The sequence below is a fragment of the Xyrauchen texanus genome, chromosome 38, assembly GCF_025860055.1.
Source record: "Xyrauchen texanus isolate HMW12.3.18 chromosome 38, RBS_HiC_50CHRs, whole genome shotgun sequence".
NCBI lineage: Eukaryota > Metazoa > Chordata > Actinopteri > Cypriniformes > Catostomidae > Xyrauchen > Xyrauchen texanus.
The window spans coordinates 1,858,905-1,873,498 of NC_068313.1; the positions used below are offsets into that span (position 1 = coordinate 1,858,905).

Genomic DNA, 14,594 nt, shown 5'->3' on the forward strand with positions numbered 1-14,594 from the left:
ACCATTCCAGAAGCGATGTCCTTGGCGAAACTCACTCTCTGTTTCCACGGATAATTACTGTCCTGTACAAATGACACGCATTCACATTGAGAGAGCTCATGCACATGCCGAGTCAAACAGTGTACTGTCCTTCACAATGTAAAAAGCATCAGGGATGTTAAAAGTAATGCAGAAGTGTAATGTTTGCAAGGCACACACAAACAGACACACAAACAGACACACACACACACACACACACACACCATTTTCTTGATGATATCTCTCAGGGTTCCTCCTTTGATGTACTCGGCGATGAAGTTGAGCCGTTTGTCTTTGTAGAGGACGCCGATGAACTTCAGCACGTTAGGATGATCTAAACATCGCATCACCTTCACCTGAACACACACAAACAACACACAGCCTGCATTGATGAAAGTTATATTTAGAAATATACACAGTCACTTTCTTTTCTTACACTGTTTATTTCATCTCGGAGGCCTTTGGCTTCAAGTACACACAAGATTTGTCATATACGTATGTGCAGTTGTGTGTAGTCACCTCTTTAAGGAAGGTCCTCTGTGTTTCTTCATCAAATCGAATGAGCTCCTTCATCACCATCACCTCACCTGTCTCTCTGTGTGTCACCTGATCAACGCACAAACAGTCATCACATGGGGATGGAATACCAGTATACTGCATACTCTGTGTGTGTGTGTGTGTGTGTGTGTGTGTGTGTGTGTGTGTGTGTGTCACCTTTATGGCCTGTCCGAAGCAGCCCTTCCCGAGCACCTCTCCATGAATCAGATCAGACGCTCGGAATATCCTGTGTGTGCGGTTTGACACGACTCGCAGTGACTCTGAGCGGCCGATGTCTTTCCTCATAGACAGCGGTGATGGCGTGTTACTGGAGCCCGGCGATTTATCAATACTGTAGCTACGCCTGTGCAAAACAACAACAGAACACTACATAAGATTACATAAGAACTGTAAAGATGAAATACAATGCCACAGAAAGCTTACGTTTAATTCAAAGGAACAGATGATGTAAAAACATAAGAGCGCAACAGTGACCGCCCACTTTTTCAGCCATCTTGGTTCTGGAAGTATTTTCCCCTTTGTTTTTCAAAATCCTTCATAAAGAGTTGTGCACACTGATCCAAACCAACCAGCTCCGAAGTGAATCACAACATTACAAACTTTCATTAGAAGCAAATCATTTATTTAAAAATCAGACCGCAAGACAAACAGCACAAAACTGTGAACTAAAAGGAATATTCCAGGTTCAATACAAGTTCATCTAAATCGACAGCATTTGTGGCATAATACTGATTACCACAAAAATCTATGTCGACGACTCCTTTTCTTTAAAAAAAGCAAAAATGGGTCTGTGTATCTCAGCGAGTAAAGACACTGCCTATCACACCTGGAGTCGTGAGTTTGAATCCAGGGTGTGCTGAGTGACTCAAGCCAGGTCTTCTAAGCAAATTGGCCCGGTTGCTAGGGAGGGTAGAGTCACATGGGGTAACCTCCTCGTGGTGGTGATTTGCAGTTCTCGCTCTCAATGGGGCGTGTGGTGAGTTGTGTGTGGATCGTGGAGAGTAGCATGAGCCTCCACATGCTGTAAGTCTCCGCGGTGTCATGCACAATGAGTCACGTGATAAGATGTGCGGATTGACGATCTCAGAATCGGAGGCAACTGAGATTCATCCTCCGCCACCCGGATTGAGGCGAGTAACCGCGCCACCACGAGGACTTAGAGCACATTGGGAATTGGGCATTGCAAATTGGGAAGAAAAGGGGAGAAAATCCAAAAAGAAAAGAAAGAAAAATAAATGGAGGGACGTGTTGAAATTCGGTAGCATCCCGGACTGAATCGGGCAGGGGAGGAGTGTAACGAGGTGTGGCCAGGCTGTGATGATGCACGGAAGGCGCTGAATCAGCTGATCAGTGGGATAGCGAGATAAAGGGAAGGTGCCAGTTCGAGGGAGAGAGAGACGCACATGGCTGTGTTGCATGTGTGTTCTTATGTTTATGTTTGTTTTATGTTGAGTTTTCGATTAAACTTTACGTTGACGGTTCAGCCGGTTCCTGCCTCCTCCCTGCCCATCCTTATACTGATTCTAAAGCCGCTTCTGCATTGTCTTATCAGTGATTTACTGGCCTGCAACAATAATGTAATGCATTTGAATTATTAGAGTTGTAATATAAATTACATTTCTAACCATTTAAATATAACTACATATAATTACTTCATTTTTATATATTGAACTACTGTTATTTGAGGACCAATAATCAGTATGTCATATCATTAATTCAATGGAAATTTTAAAACGACTGACAGTCCATATATATATAGTGAAATAAATACATTTGCTGAGGGCTCCTCCAGCCCAACTGCTAGAGCATGACACTAGCAAGGTCAAGATCATGGGTTAGATTCCCAGGAAACACAAACTGATAAAAAAGGAAAACCCTGGATGCACAATAAGTCACTTTGGATAAAAGCAGATGCTAAATGCATAAATATAAAATAAACAAACTTATTTTGGACAAAAATAAGTTTTGACACATTCTCAAAGTGAACAAATATCACCCCAACTAATTGATCTCTGGCCAACACACTGTATCAGTCTATCTTCATGTGTCATGTGGCCTTCAGGTTGTACAATGTCACTGTAAAACTAATCCAGCGACACAGAATTACACAAACCATCATCAGAATCATTCAAAACCACTTGAGCATGTACGCATCATATGAATGCGTCGTGAATATTAACGTTTACTGACGTGATCATGCGCGATCGCAGGTTGTTAAAGTCCTGGCTGGGGGGTCGTGTGATGGGGCTCGGCCCCTCAGACAGAGGTGTGGGGCCGTCCACCTGATCCTCTGAGGGCCTGGGGTCATGAGGGTCATGTTCGATAGTCAGCTGAAGCAGTCGACTCGTCTCCTGAATGAGCAAATCAATCTGACACACAGACGTTAAACACTTAGCTGAGAGTAAAACAATACTGTCTCAATGTTTGTGTCACATAAAGAAGGACTTTATTACATGTATGTTCATGTGCACTACAGTGACTTTACCACAGCATTGTATGCTCATATGTTGCTACTCATTTGCATTAAAGTTAACAGTCGCTATTGATCGTGTCGCACTTGTCAACTCTAATTAAAAATGAAGGACAAGTTGCTCTGTCGCTGAAGATCTCTGTCAGTGTGAACGCTCCTTTAGCGTGAGAAAGATCAAAGTGATATTTACCTCATCTAAAGGGACGTTCTGAATGGGGGTTCCGTTGATTTCTAGGATTCGATCACCAACATGAATAGAGTTCTTCACATCAGGACTGATGCACTCGGAGTCCACCCTGAACACACACACAAAACCAAACACAGAAATCATCCTGAATCATAGAGAGTAACAGGAGCAGGTTAGAGATCAAATCTCAAGTCGGAATTATTTTTAGGGATAACCAGTGCCAGTCAAAAGTGTGGACATACTTTTGGATCAAAAGGTTTTTAAGATCAGGAGAAACGTGAATTCTGTCAATATGAGTCTGGAATATATCAGTGATCATAAAGCGAATGGTCTGATTAGGACAGTTTTGGAAGCTGATAATCTCAGGATTACATTTTTCCGGTTCAAACAATGTGTAATATTTCTATGTAAATAAATACTAAACAAAATTATTAAACTGTTATGAATGCTGTTTTTAATCACAGATTTCATATACAGTATATGTGTATACTGTCCGACATTTGACCCGTAATTTCCAGCACACAAAAGATTGTTGCCCCTGATAAGTGTACTTGTTAACCAAGTGGACTAAAGTATCAGTGAAGAGCGTACTTGAGATGAAATATGAGACAAAACAAAAGAAATATCACTTGTGAGCAGAAGATTTTTATTGGGCATCATTTCCAACCAAGCTGTAATTTTATGAAATTATGCAAAAAAATTTAAAACATTATTTAATTATGTGTCTTTATGATACACAAACTGTTAGCAATGAAATTAACCTTAGCGAGACAAAAGAGTCTGCCCTTTTAAGGACCCAATTTATATGAGGTGTCTTTAACTTCTATGTACTTAAACATTGGTGTTGATGGTTCAGCCGGTTCCCACCTCCTCCCTGCTCATCCTTATACTGTTACAGAGGTCCCGAAAACCATGCATTTAAAGTACCTGCATTTAACCCTTGTGCGTCAATTTTAAAATGTTACTCGTAGATCCTTACAAAAATGTCTGTGTCAAAAAACTGCAACAATAATATTATATATTCATAATATTTTCCACTTTCAATCAGTTAAATACTCACACTCACACTCACACTCACACACTGTGTTTCCATGTTTTATGGGGACTTTCCATAGACATAATGTTTTTTATACTGTACAAACTTTATATTCTATCCCCTAAACCTAACCCTAAACCTAAACCTCACAGAAAACTTTCTGCATTTTTACATTTTCAAAAAACATAATTTAGTATGATTTATAAGCACACACACACACACACGCACGCACACACACACACACACACACACACACACACACACACTAAACACATTAAACACATTAAACACACTCTGACATCCATACCAACACACACACACACACACACACAATGTTATCTGCATCATTATTCAGTTGTCCTGCAGGTCTCTATAATACAGGAAACAGAGAATAGGGGAAAAGGATGTATTTGCTCCATAGCATAAACATGAGGGAAATGGCGCAATCTGGTGGAAAATATAAAACATTTAAATTTTGAAGCCAGAGCACTGGAATGAAAGTATAATATCATAGAATTCATGATTTTATGCTTTAATGGCACTGGGGTCAAATATTACAGTTTTAATGGGTTTCAATGGGGACATTTTTGTCCTGAAGGTCCTGAGTGTATCTGTTTTGTGTACACAGTGTGTTATAGATGTATTATTGGAACTGAGGTTGAAATTCAAAAATTCGACTTCCGGTTAAAGGGCTAATGGAGTAGATGTGTTGTCTCTTGCTCCCGTACCTTTCAGTTTAACCCAACATTCTAAGCCCATTTGATCGTTTATTTCGTTTAAAAACGAACAAATCTATCACGCACGCTATAATTTGGTCTAAACATGACTTCTAAATCGGCTAAGCAGAGCAAAAAAGAAACGAAAACGGACTCTGCAGATGACGCCGCTAGCGAGCTTAACATGGCGGCGATGGCCAGGCTTCTGGAACAACATCGCCAGGCTTTATCGGGCGAATTCAAAACAGCCATCTCGACACTCGAGGAGAAGATTGATCGCATTCAGACCACGCTGTCGGATCACAAACATAAAATTGCCTCGCTCGAATCGAGTGCCAACGATCTAGACGAACGGGTGCGGGCGTTGGAAACGACCTGTGCCACAATGGCTGAGTGTAACGCGAAGTTGCAAGATAAAGTTGTGGACCTTGAGTCACGCAGCCGCCGAAACAATATTCGGATCGTGGGCTTACCGGAATCGCTCGAAGGGCCGCGTCCTTCAGTTTTTTTCGCACAAGTACTCACCGACATTCTGGGACAAGACATTTTACCTTCTCCACCGGACATTGACCGGGCACACAGAGTTCTCGTTAGTAAACCATCGACCGGGAAGAAACCAAGGCCAGTCATCATCCGGCACCACCGCTACCGTCAAAAAGAGTTGATCGTCCGTGAGGCTCGAGCCAAAAGAGGCAAACTGGTTTACCAAGGCAACCCAGTCGCCATCTACGAGGATTACGCGCCTGAAGTGGTCACTGAACGCACTAAATACCGGTCCGTAATGGCAGAAATATATAACCTTGGATATAAACCAACTTTGTTTTTCCCTACACGGCTCTCTATCTGGACCAAAGACGGAGGTAAGAAGATGTTATCTTCGGTGACGGAGGCCGAGAACTTTGTTGCAGCTGCTGCGGATCATGTGCCATAACTTGTCCGACAATCAACCAGCCGGTGGCCAGGGTATTGATGTTGGCAGTTTTCTAGCGGTTAAATCGATGCAAGTCGCAGGAACTATTTCAATTGTTTCCCCTTTGTATTGTATTGTATTTATTTTATTTTTCTCCCGCTCTCGGTCACACCAGAGAGTCGGAAAGCATACTAGTTCTTCTAACCGCCCAATAGGTCCAACTATTGGTAACTGTCTGTTTGACGTTTTGGCTGAAGACATGCATACTGCATTGATTACTCCGATGACTTGCCGTATTTATGCATGCAAGCCTGAATATACAGATGCATTATTATTATTTTTCACAGTTTTGATAGTTTTGTTGTTCTGTTTTCAGGTTAAACTATATCATTTTACATTCGTCTCTTTTACTCTCTGGAATTAGTTGAGGGCCAACTTTTATATGTCCACGTGTATGCTGAGACTAGCCTATTTATTTATCTTCAGGTTTTTTTTTTTTTTTTTTCATACTATCGTATTGCAAAATAACTTGGTTGCTTCGTAGCTGGCAATTGCACCTTAAAAACTATTATTATTATTTTCTTATATAGAATTATTTTATTCAATTTATTTTTATTTATTTATTTTGGTGTGTTGGGGCTCTTCCCTTTTGTACTTTTATGCTATAAAAAGTTATGTTTTGAATCTGTTCAAGTTTTATAGGGCTTACTATTGGAACTGCGGAATGAGATCCAGAAGAACAGAAGTGGTAGCGGAAGTCGAGACTAAGTGCTCAGGCAAGTCAGATGTTGAAGGTGGGTGGGGGGTGGTTAGTTGTGGGACGGGGGGTGTTGGAGAATTTGGTCTCCCTTTACTTTTCATTTTATTTATTTTATTTTATTTTATTATTATTATTTTTTTTTCTGTATTTATTTTTTCTTTTCTTTTTTTTTCTTTTTCATTTTCTCTCCTATGTTTGGATCCAGGATGCTTTCTGCCAGTTCAGTGCTGTCCTGTTTTGTTAACCTCTCAGAATGGTTAATACCAACATGTTAGGGGATGGGAACCTGCGCCTAGTATCCTGGAACACCAAGGGGATGAACAGTGCCATCAAAGCTAGTAAAATTTTAGCGCATTTACGGGATCTTAAGGCAGATATTATGTTTCTACAAGAAACGCACCTGCGAACGGCAGATATACTCCGTATCAAGAGATCATGGATGGGTCACCTGTTTCACTCTAAATTCTCTCAGAGAGCTCGCGGGGCTGCTATCATTATTCATAAAAGAGTTATGTTTGAACACACTGAGACTATTATAGATCCAAATGGCCGTTTTGTTATGGTCTCGGGCAAGCTCCGTAACATACCAGTAATTTTAGCTTTCATATACGCCCCCAACTGGGACAATGATGAGTTTTTCGTTAAGTTTTTTTCAAGCTTACCCAAAGTAGATGAACATCATATAATTATCGGAGGGGATTTTAACTTGGTTCAATATGTATCCATGGACAGGTCTTCCTCTAAACAGTCTACTCTAACAAAATCAGCCAATGTGGTGCTAAACAACGCCTCACAACTGGGACTCTCGGATCCTTGGAGATTTAAAAACATTCAAGGCAAGGCTTATTCATTCTTTTCTCATGTTCATCATACATTTTCTAGAATTGATTTCTTTTTGGTAGACAATAAATTGTTACACTCTATTACAACGTGCACTTATCACACATTAGTGGTCTCTGATCATGCCCCAGTATCTATTGACATAACTTTGCCACCTAACAGACCGTCGCCCCCACCCTGGAGATTCAACTCTTCTAGACTATCAGATAGCGCATTCAAAGATTTCCTTTACTCGCAGATACATTTTTACTTCGAACTCAATCAGATTCCAGGCATTAGCAGTCACACCTTGTGGGAGGCTTTCAAAGCATTCATTCGCGGCCAGGTAATTTCATATTCCTCACATGTGGGGAAAGCCAAAAAACTTAGACTAGCGACAATATCCGACGAACTGTCTAAGTTAGATGTCTCCTATGCCTCTTCACCTTCGCCTGCCCTCTATGCTAAAAGAGTTCAATTACATTCAGAATTCAACCTTCAGTTGACAGATCTAACAGAAAGACAGCTTAGGCAATGTAGACAGCTTTTTTTTGAGCATGGAGACAAGGCTGGTAAACTCTTGGCCTACCAGGCTCGATCGGCTAGCACTTCAAGGTGGATTTCTGGTATCAGATCCCCAACAGGTGAATTGGTAATGGAACCGGCTGAAATTAACCTGGTTTTCTCAGACTATTATGCTAGACTGTACACTTCAGAAAGCCCTCCCAATAATAGTACAAACTTAGATCTTCTCAACTCGCTTGAATACCCCACAATTGATGAAAACTCTGCTAAGAATCTAGGTGACCCAATCACAGAATCAGAGATACAGGTAGCAATTAATTCTATGAAACCGGGAAAATCTCCTGGCCCTGATGGCTTTACTGTTGAGTTTTATAAAGCTTTTGCTCCCCTTTTAGTTCCTATTTTAGCAAAGCTTTTCAATGACTCCTTTAAAGTGGGCTGCCTCCCTCCTACTTTATCCGAGGCCTCTATTTCTTTGCTTCTTAAAAAGGATAAAGATCCCACCTCTTGTGGTAGTTATAGACCATTATCACTTCTGAACGTAGATTTTAAAATTCTGGCTAAAGTTTTATGTTTTCGCCTTGAACGGGTATTACCATGTTTAATTTTTCATGACCAGACAGGCTTCACACCAGGAAGACACTCTTTCTTTAACACTAGAAGGCCTCTCAACATTCTCTTTTCCCGCCCATCAGATTTACCCGAAATTATTGTGTCTCTGGATGCTGAGAAGACCTTAGATAGGGTGGAATTGGGTTACCTGTTTTTTATTTTTGAAAAGTTTGGGTTCGATTCTAATTTTATCTCCTGGATCCGACTTCTTTACTCCTCTCCTATGGCATCATTGCATACAATCACCCTATTTCTCGCTTCAGCGTGGGACATGACAGGGATGCCCCCTTTCTCCCTTGATTTTTAATCTAGCCATAGAACCTTTAGCAATCCAGCTCCGCAGCCACAATGGCTTTGAGGGAATTTCTCGCCAGGGTTTAGTTCACAAGCTCTCTCTTTATGCTGACAACCTTTTATTGTATGTCTCAAACCCTGCTTCCTCTTTTCCCCCAGTTTTAGATATCCTAGACAAATTTAGTCAATTATCTGGCTACAAGATAAATTTACAAAAAAGTGAAGATTTTTTTGTTAACTCTGAAGCTAAAAAACTTCCACTATCACTCGTACCCTTCAAGATTGCGCCTGACGGTTTCAAATACTTGGGGGTCTTCTTTTCAAATACATATAATAATCTATTTGCAAAAAATTTTCAACCGCTTGTGGAGAAGTCTAAACTATGTCTAGGTGGGCCTCTCTCCCTTTATCCCTTGTAGGTCGCATAAACTTGGTCAAAATGGTTATTCTGCCCAAATTTATGTACCTCTTTCAACACTTACCAATTTGTATTAGTAAATCTTTCTTTACTGGCTTCGACAGTCTTTTGCGTTCATTTCTATGGGGGAATAAACCCGCTCGCCTTAAGAAATCAATTCTACAACTTCCTAAAGCTAAAGGAGGCCTTGCACTTCCCAACTTTCAACAGTATTATTGGGCCTGTAACATCAACAAGCTTCTTTTTTGGAACAAAGATATCCACTCTGACAATCCTCCCTGGGTGCATACGGAAACGTCATCAATGAAAAGCTCTCTCTATTCGGTCGTCTGTTCTCAGCTTCCCTTAGTTGTAAACAGAGTTTCAGATAATCCAGTAGTCACTAGCTCCCTTAAAATTTGGGTCCAATTTAGGAAACATTACGGTTTACATAGAGGCTCCACTTATATGCCCATCCTCAATAATTATTCTTTTCCCCCATCTAGTTCAGACCCTGTATTTCGCCTATGGTCATCTAATGGCCTTCTCAAGATTGGTGACCTCTATGAGGAGGGTGTATTTGTCTCTTTCTCCTCTTTATCTAAAAAGTATAACCTACCCAGTCATCACCTATTTCGGTTCTTTCAAATCAGACACTTCATACAGAAGCAGTTCCCCTACTTTCCCAATCGTCCCCCTGAAACAAAAATTGATCACTTTATTGCTTTAAAGGCCAGCCACAGGCATTTAATCTCAGTCATTTATAATTTAATAAATTCTATTAATTCAGACCTTAATGACACTCTCAAAGATACCTGGGAGCAAGACCTTGGTGTTATTATTACAGAGGATCTATGGCATAACATCTTGAGCCAGGTACATACCTCTTCCATATGTGCCAGGCATGGCTTAATTCAATGTAAAATACTATTCCGGGCACACTTAACCAACGCCAAATTGGCAAAAATGTTTCCAGACAAGAGCGCTGCCTGTAATCGTTGTAAACAATCACCTGCCAACCATCTACACATGTTTTGGACTTGCCCGCAGCTGGTAACCTTTTGGTCTAATGTATTTCAGACGCTTAAAAAAGCTCTCAACACTAATATTGACCCTGATCCAATTATAGCCTTATTTGGGGTCTCCCCTATGCCTGATTTGGTTGCCCGAGATCGTAAAGTCATCGCTTTTACTACAGTCCTGGCCAGACGGGCCATCCTTCTTAAGTGGAGGCATGCTTCTCCTCCAACACATTACAGGTGGATACAGGACATTTTCTACTGTATTGGACTTGAAAAGTTAAGATACTCACTCTCTGGTTCACTTAAATCCTTTTACAAGACTTGGGATCCCTTTTTAAATTACATTAAGGGTTTACCCTGTGCACCTGTAACTGGCACTGGTACATAATTTTCGCTTATCAGAAGGATCTTTGTAGGGAGAATGTTATTATTATTATTATATAAATATATATATATATATATATATATATATATATATATATATATATATATATATATATAATTATTTATTTATTTATTTTTTTCAGCTATTGGATTGAGGGGAGATCATGTAAGGGATTAATAATGGACAATATTTTACTGTCCACTGTTTATGATGTCTTATTTTGTACTGTCACTGAAAACCAATAAAAACATTTGGATTAGAAATTCAAAAATTCCCCCCAAAAATACACATCTTTGGCACAGCCAAAATGATCGAAAAAAAAAAAAATGAAAAAATGAAAAAGACAAAAATGTCCTGAAGGTCGCACAAGGGTCGCACTACATCTGTAGCTACACTGTTAACCTTACCCCTAACCTAAGCCTAATCATGTCCCCTAATTTAACCGTGCCTCAACCCCAGTAACAGCAAATGTGAATCTTGTGAGAACAACATGTAAACACAATAAACACATTGTACTATATGCATTTAATGTTAGTATATATTAGTTAGAAGACACATAATATAATGTGGGACCCATTTAATATGTTAAATGTTAAAATGTAATTTTATCGGCAACAGTTCCAGCAGAGAAATCTATTAAACTCAACACAGAATTTGAGATGTGCTGGAAATCACACTGTGGTGGGAATTTTTATGACTTCCAGAAAAAAAAAAAGAAAAAGAAAAAACATAAATGTTTAAAATTTCATGTGGTGCATATAAAAAAGTTAAAATAACACCCATACACACAAATATATATATATATATACATTCTATGCATCCCTATTTAAACACACACACACACACACTCACTGTGCCACTCTGATGGTGTGGTTGTGTTCAGGGCTATAGCCATTTGGACTGGGTCCCTGATCGATCGACACAGAGAGTCCACGTTTGCCATCGGTGGAGGCGGGAATAGAGACCAGTGTGACTGTGTGAGGAATTCTGGAGCATGGAGAATCCGGCAGAGTGACTGGAGTGACGATAGTCTGATAATAACAGTGACCACTAGAGGGAGACACAGCACATGGGATTATGATCAAACGGTCTGTTCTCATTTCAAACATTCCCAACTCCATCAACAATCAACAGAACATCAGATTTACATTCAAAATAGCATGTTGCGAAAAGAGAAAATCACTAAGATTTACTTTAAGTAATTTAAGTTTTTCAAGTCATTTTTAATGGTATCAAATTAAGTAAAATCTACGTGATTTCTTCATGACATAATATTGATTAAAGTTATTGAGTAAATAGAACTAAAACATTTAAGTTAACACAGTAACTTTTACTTACAAATCTGATGTACACGTTACTTAAATAAACATAGTTCAATTTCAAAAACATTCAAAACTTTCCTTTTAATGCGTGTTTAATGGTGTACTACATGACATATGAAAGCCTTCCACAGGGAAGCTGAATACATGTTTTGTAGTTTAATAGACAACATCACCTTGCATAACTGTTAATAGCAACAAGATTCAGAGCAGCACACACAGACCTCGACACTTGGTGCACAAGACGCAATGACCATCAACAGATATATTTACATTTACATTTTATGCATTTGGCAGATGCTTTTATCCAAAGCGACTTACAGTGCACTTATTACAGGGACAATCCCCCCCGGAACAACCTGGAGTTAAGTGCCTTGCTTAAGGGCACAATGGTGGTGGCCATGGGGTTCGAACCAACGACCTTCTGATTAACAGCCCTGTGCTTTAGCCACTACGCCACCACCACTCAAAATAGTGAATCCATGCAAGCTCATTAATTATTCGAGCCTGGTTTAATAAAATGTACTTATTTTATTTACCATTAAAATGTACTCAAATTAGCGAATATATGACAACGTTTTCTAATTTGGGATTGATACATGATGATGCATTGTAAAGACAATCATAAATCGTATTTGTTTATAAGGTGAAGCACTGATTTTTACATGCTTGAATTGAGTACAAATAATTTACTTCATATTTTCAAGTTCACGATTTAACTCACTTTTTCAATGTAGAACGTACTTAATCTTTTCAGTGAGCTACTCTAGACTTGATCTTCTTTAACAACGAATTAAGAAATAAAAAAACATTATCAAACATCTCATAAAACATTGCACATAGAGTTCCGCAGTACTGCACCCGACAGCAGCGTTAATTTCGCGATCCATCACGTTATAATCTAGCTGCACTAAGCGTGCTCCATCGAGTCTCCCTGTGACAGAGTGTGCATCAGCTGGGTGCAGTTTCAATCTCTGCCCCTTAGATCGGGACATATAATTCCCTCATACTTTGTGATGTACATCACCTGAATCTGTTTGGAAAGTTTCGAGTGCATCTGGACTGTAATCTGTGTCATTCTTCCTTTTCTCAGTCATGCACTAGCTGCAGTGCTGCTCTCATCATTACAGTTTAATGTCGTCTCATGTTACATTAAATTAAATCTAACGACTATTCGACAACACCAATTTTTTTGTCGATGTTGTCTATAACGTTGAATAATCGTTTCAGTCCTATTATACAGGGAAGCAAAGTCAACGTGAAATCAAATGTACCCTATTTACATAATGTGAACGACTCCTGAGTGCATTTCTTTCTTACAAATAAATACTGATTTAGTATAGTTTTATCAAAATATAATCATGTTCTCCACTCTGAAACACCTTTTCTTTTCTATTGTTGTCACTAAGGCTGTGCGAGCAGGAAAAACATTATATCAACCAACAAAAACCAACATATTCCTATTTAAAAAAATGTATAGAGAAATTATTTTCAAGAGGTATCAAGAAGCACTGTAGTGAAAGTAGGAGTGCTCCATTGTTTATGTTGTTTTTCTTTGTTTGTTTGCTTTGTTATTTTTGGTTGTATTTTTTTTTTTTTTTTGCTGCTTGAATAAGTACAAAATTGAGGTTAGAGAAATAAATACTTGTCAGTGGTCACAATGATGTGTATGTGGGTATGCATGTGTATGTATGTGTGTATGTGTATGTATATATATACATTTGTATGTGTATATGTGTATGTGTATATATATATAATTATGTATATGTGTATGGATGTATAGAACAATATGATAATAATAATATAAAAATTGTAAATTGAATGACTGTAAGAATTAAGGGGGTAGGAGTATATAAGTTTTACTTCTTCCTACTCCTTTTCGCACATGTAATAGAAGTATGTCAACAGGAAAGAAGTATATATATTTTTTTTGCTGCTCATTTGTTTTGTTTTTTTCTCTTATGTTTTTAAACATTGTTTTATATTTTTATATACTTTCTTTTCCATGTTCGAAATAAAGAACTAGAATCAAAAAATCAAATCAAATCAAAAATCAATCCAGTCGGCCGAACGGTCCAATCAAATCATTTATTATCTCAATGGATAACATAAAGTGCTCCCCTTAATTATTTGCTGAAATATGTCTTGTTACGAAAGTTAAATGACTCCCGTCTATGATCTAACCTCACCGTATTTGTGAAAAACATTTACAGAATAATGTGCGGTCAGTCAGACATTATCGCAAAATAAAGCCCAGACAGGGTGATCAGAATCATTCTGAAGTGGTTTATAATACTCATGCTTTTACTTTAACTTGATATATGAATACATATATGAAAATATAATCCCCCTCAGTGAAACTAAAATGAAACTATAGATTACAGCAACATAACAGCGGCACCAGACTGATCATACTGTGAATTTGGCGACAGAAGGTGGAAAGTTCTGCTGGTGAATTCGTTTTGCACTTGCCCAAATTCAAATCACTGCCCCAGCGGCCGACACTAGAAGTGTTGTTGAGGTGAATGTCCACAGGGTGGCACCAAAACAGCTTGTATTTTTAGTT

General features: G+C 38.9%; 1 protein-coding gene across 3 annotated transcripts in view; it reads right to left on the reverse strand.

Annotated features, from left to right (window-relative positions):
- LOC127632191 (LIM domain kinase 1-like) overlaps nt 1–14,594 on the reverse strand; it is a 109,974-nt gene that overhangs the window by 12,980 nt on the left and 82,400 nt on the right. For all 3 annotated transcript variants that reach the window (XM_052110789.1, XM_052110790.1, XM_052110791.1), the window contains 7 exons: nt 11,562–11,759; nt 3,237–3,342; nt 2,767–2,945; nt 733–919; nt 538–624; nt 243–374; nt 3–62 (listed from right to left, as the gene is read on the reverse strand). In XM_052110789.1, coding sequence (XP_051966749.1) covers nt 3–62; nt 243–374; nt 538–624; nt 733–919; nt 2,767–2,945; nt 3,237–3,342; nt 11,562–11,759 — 949 coding nt within the window. The remainder of the gene's footprint in view (nt 1–2; nt 63–242; nt 375–537; nt 625–732; nt 920–2,766; nt 2,946–3,236; nt 3,343–11,561; nt 11,760–14,594) is intronic.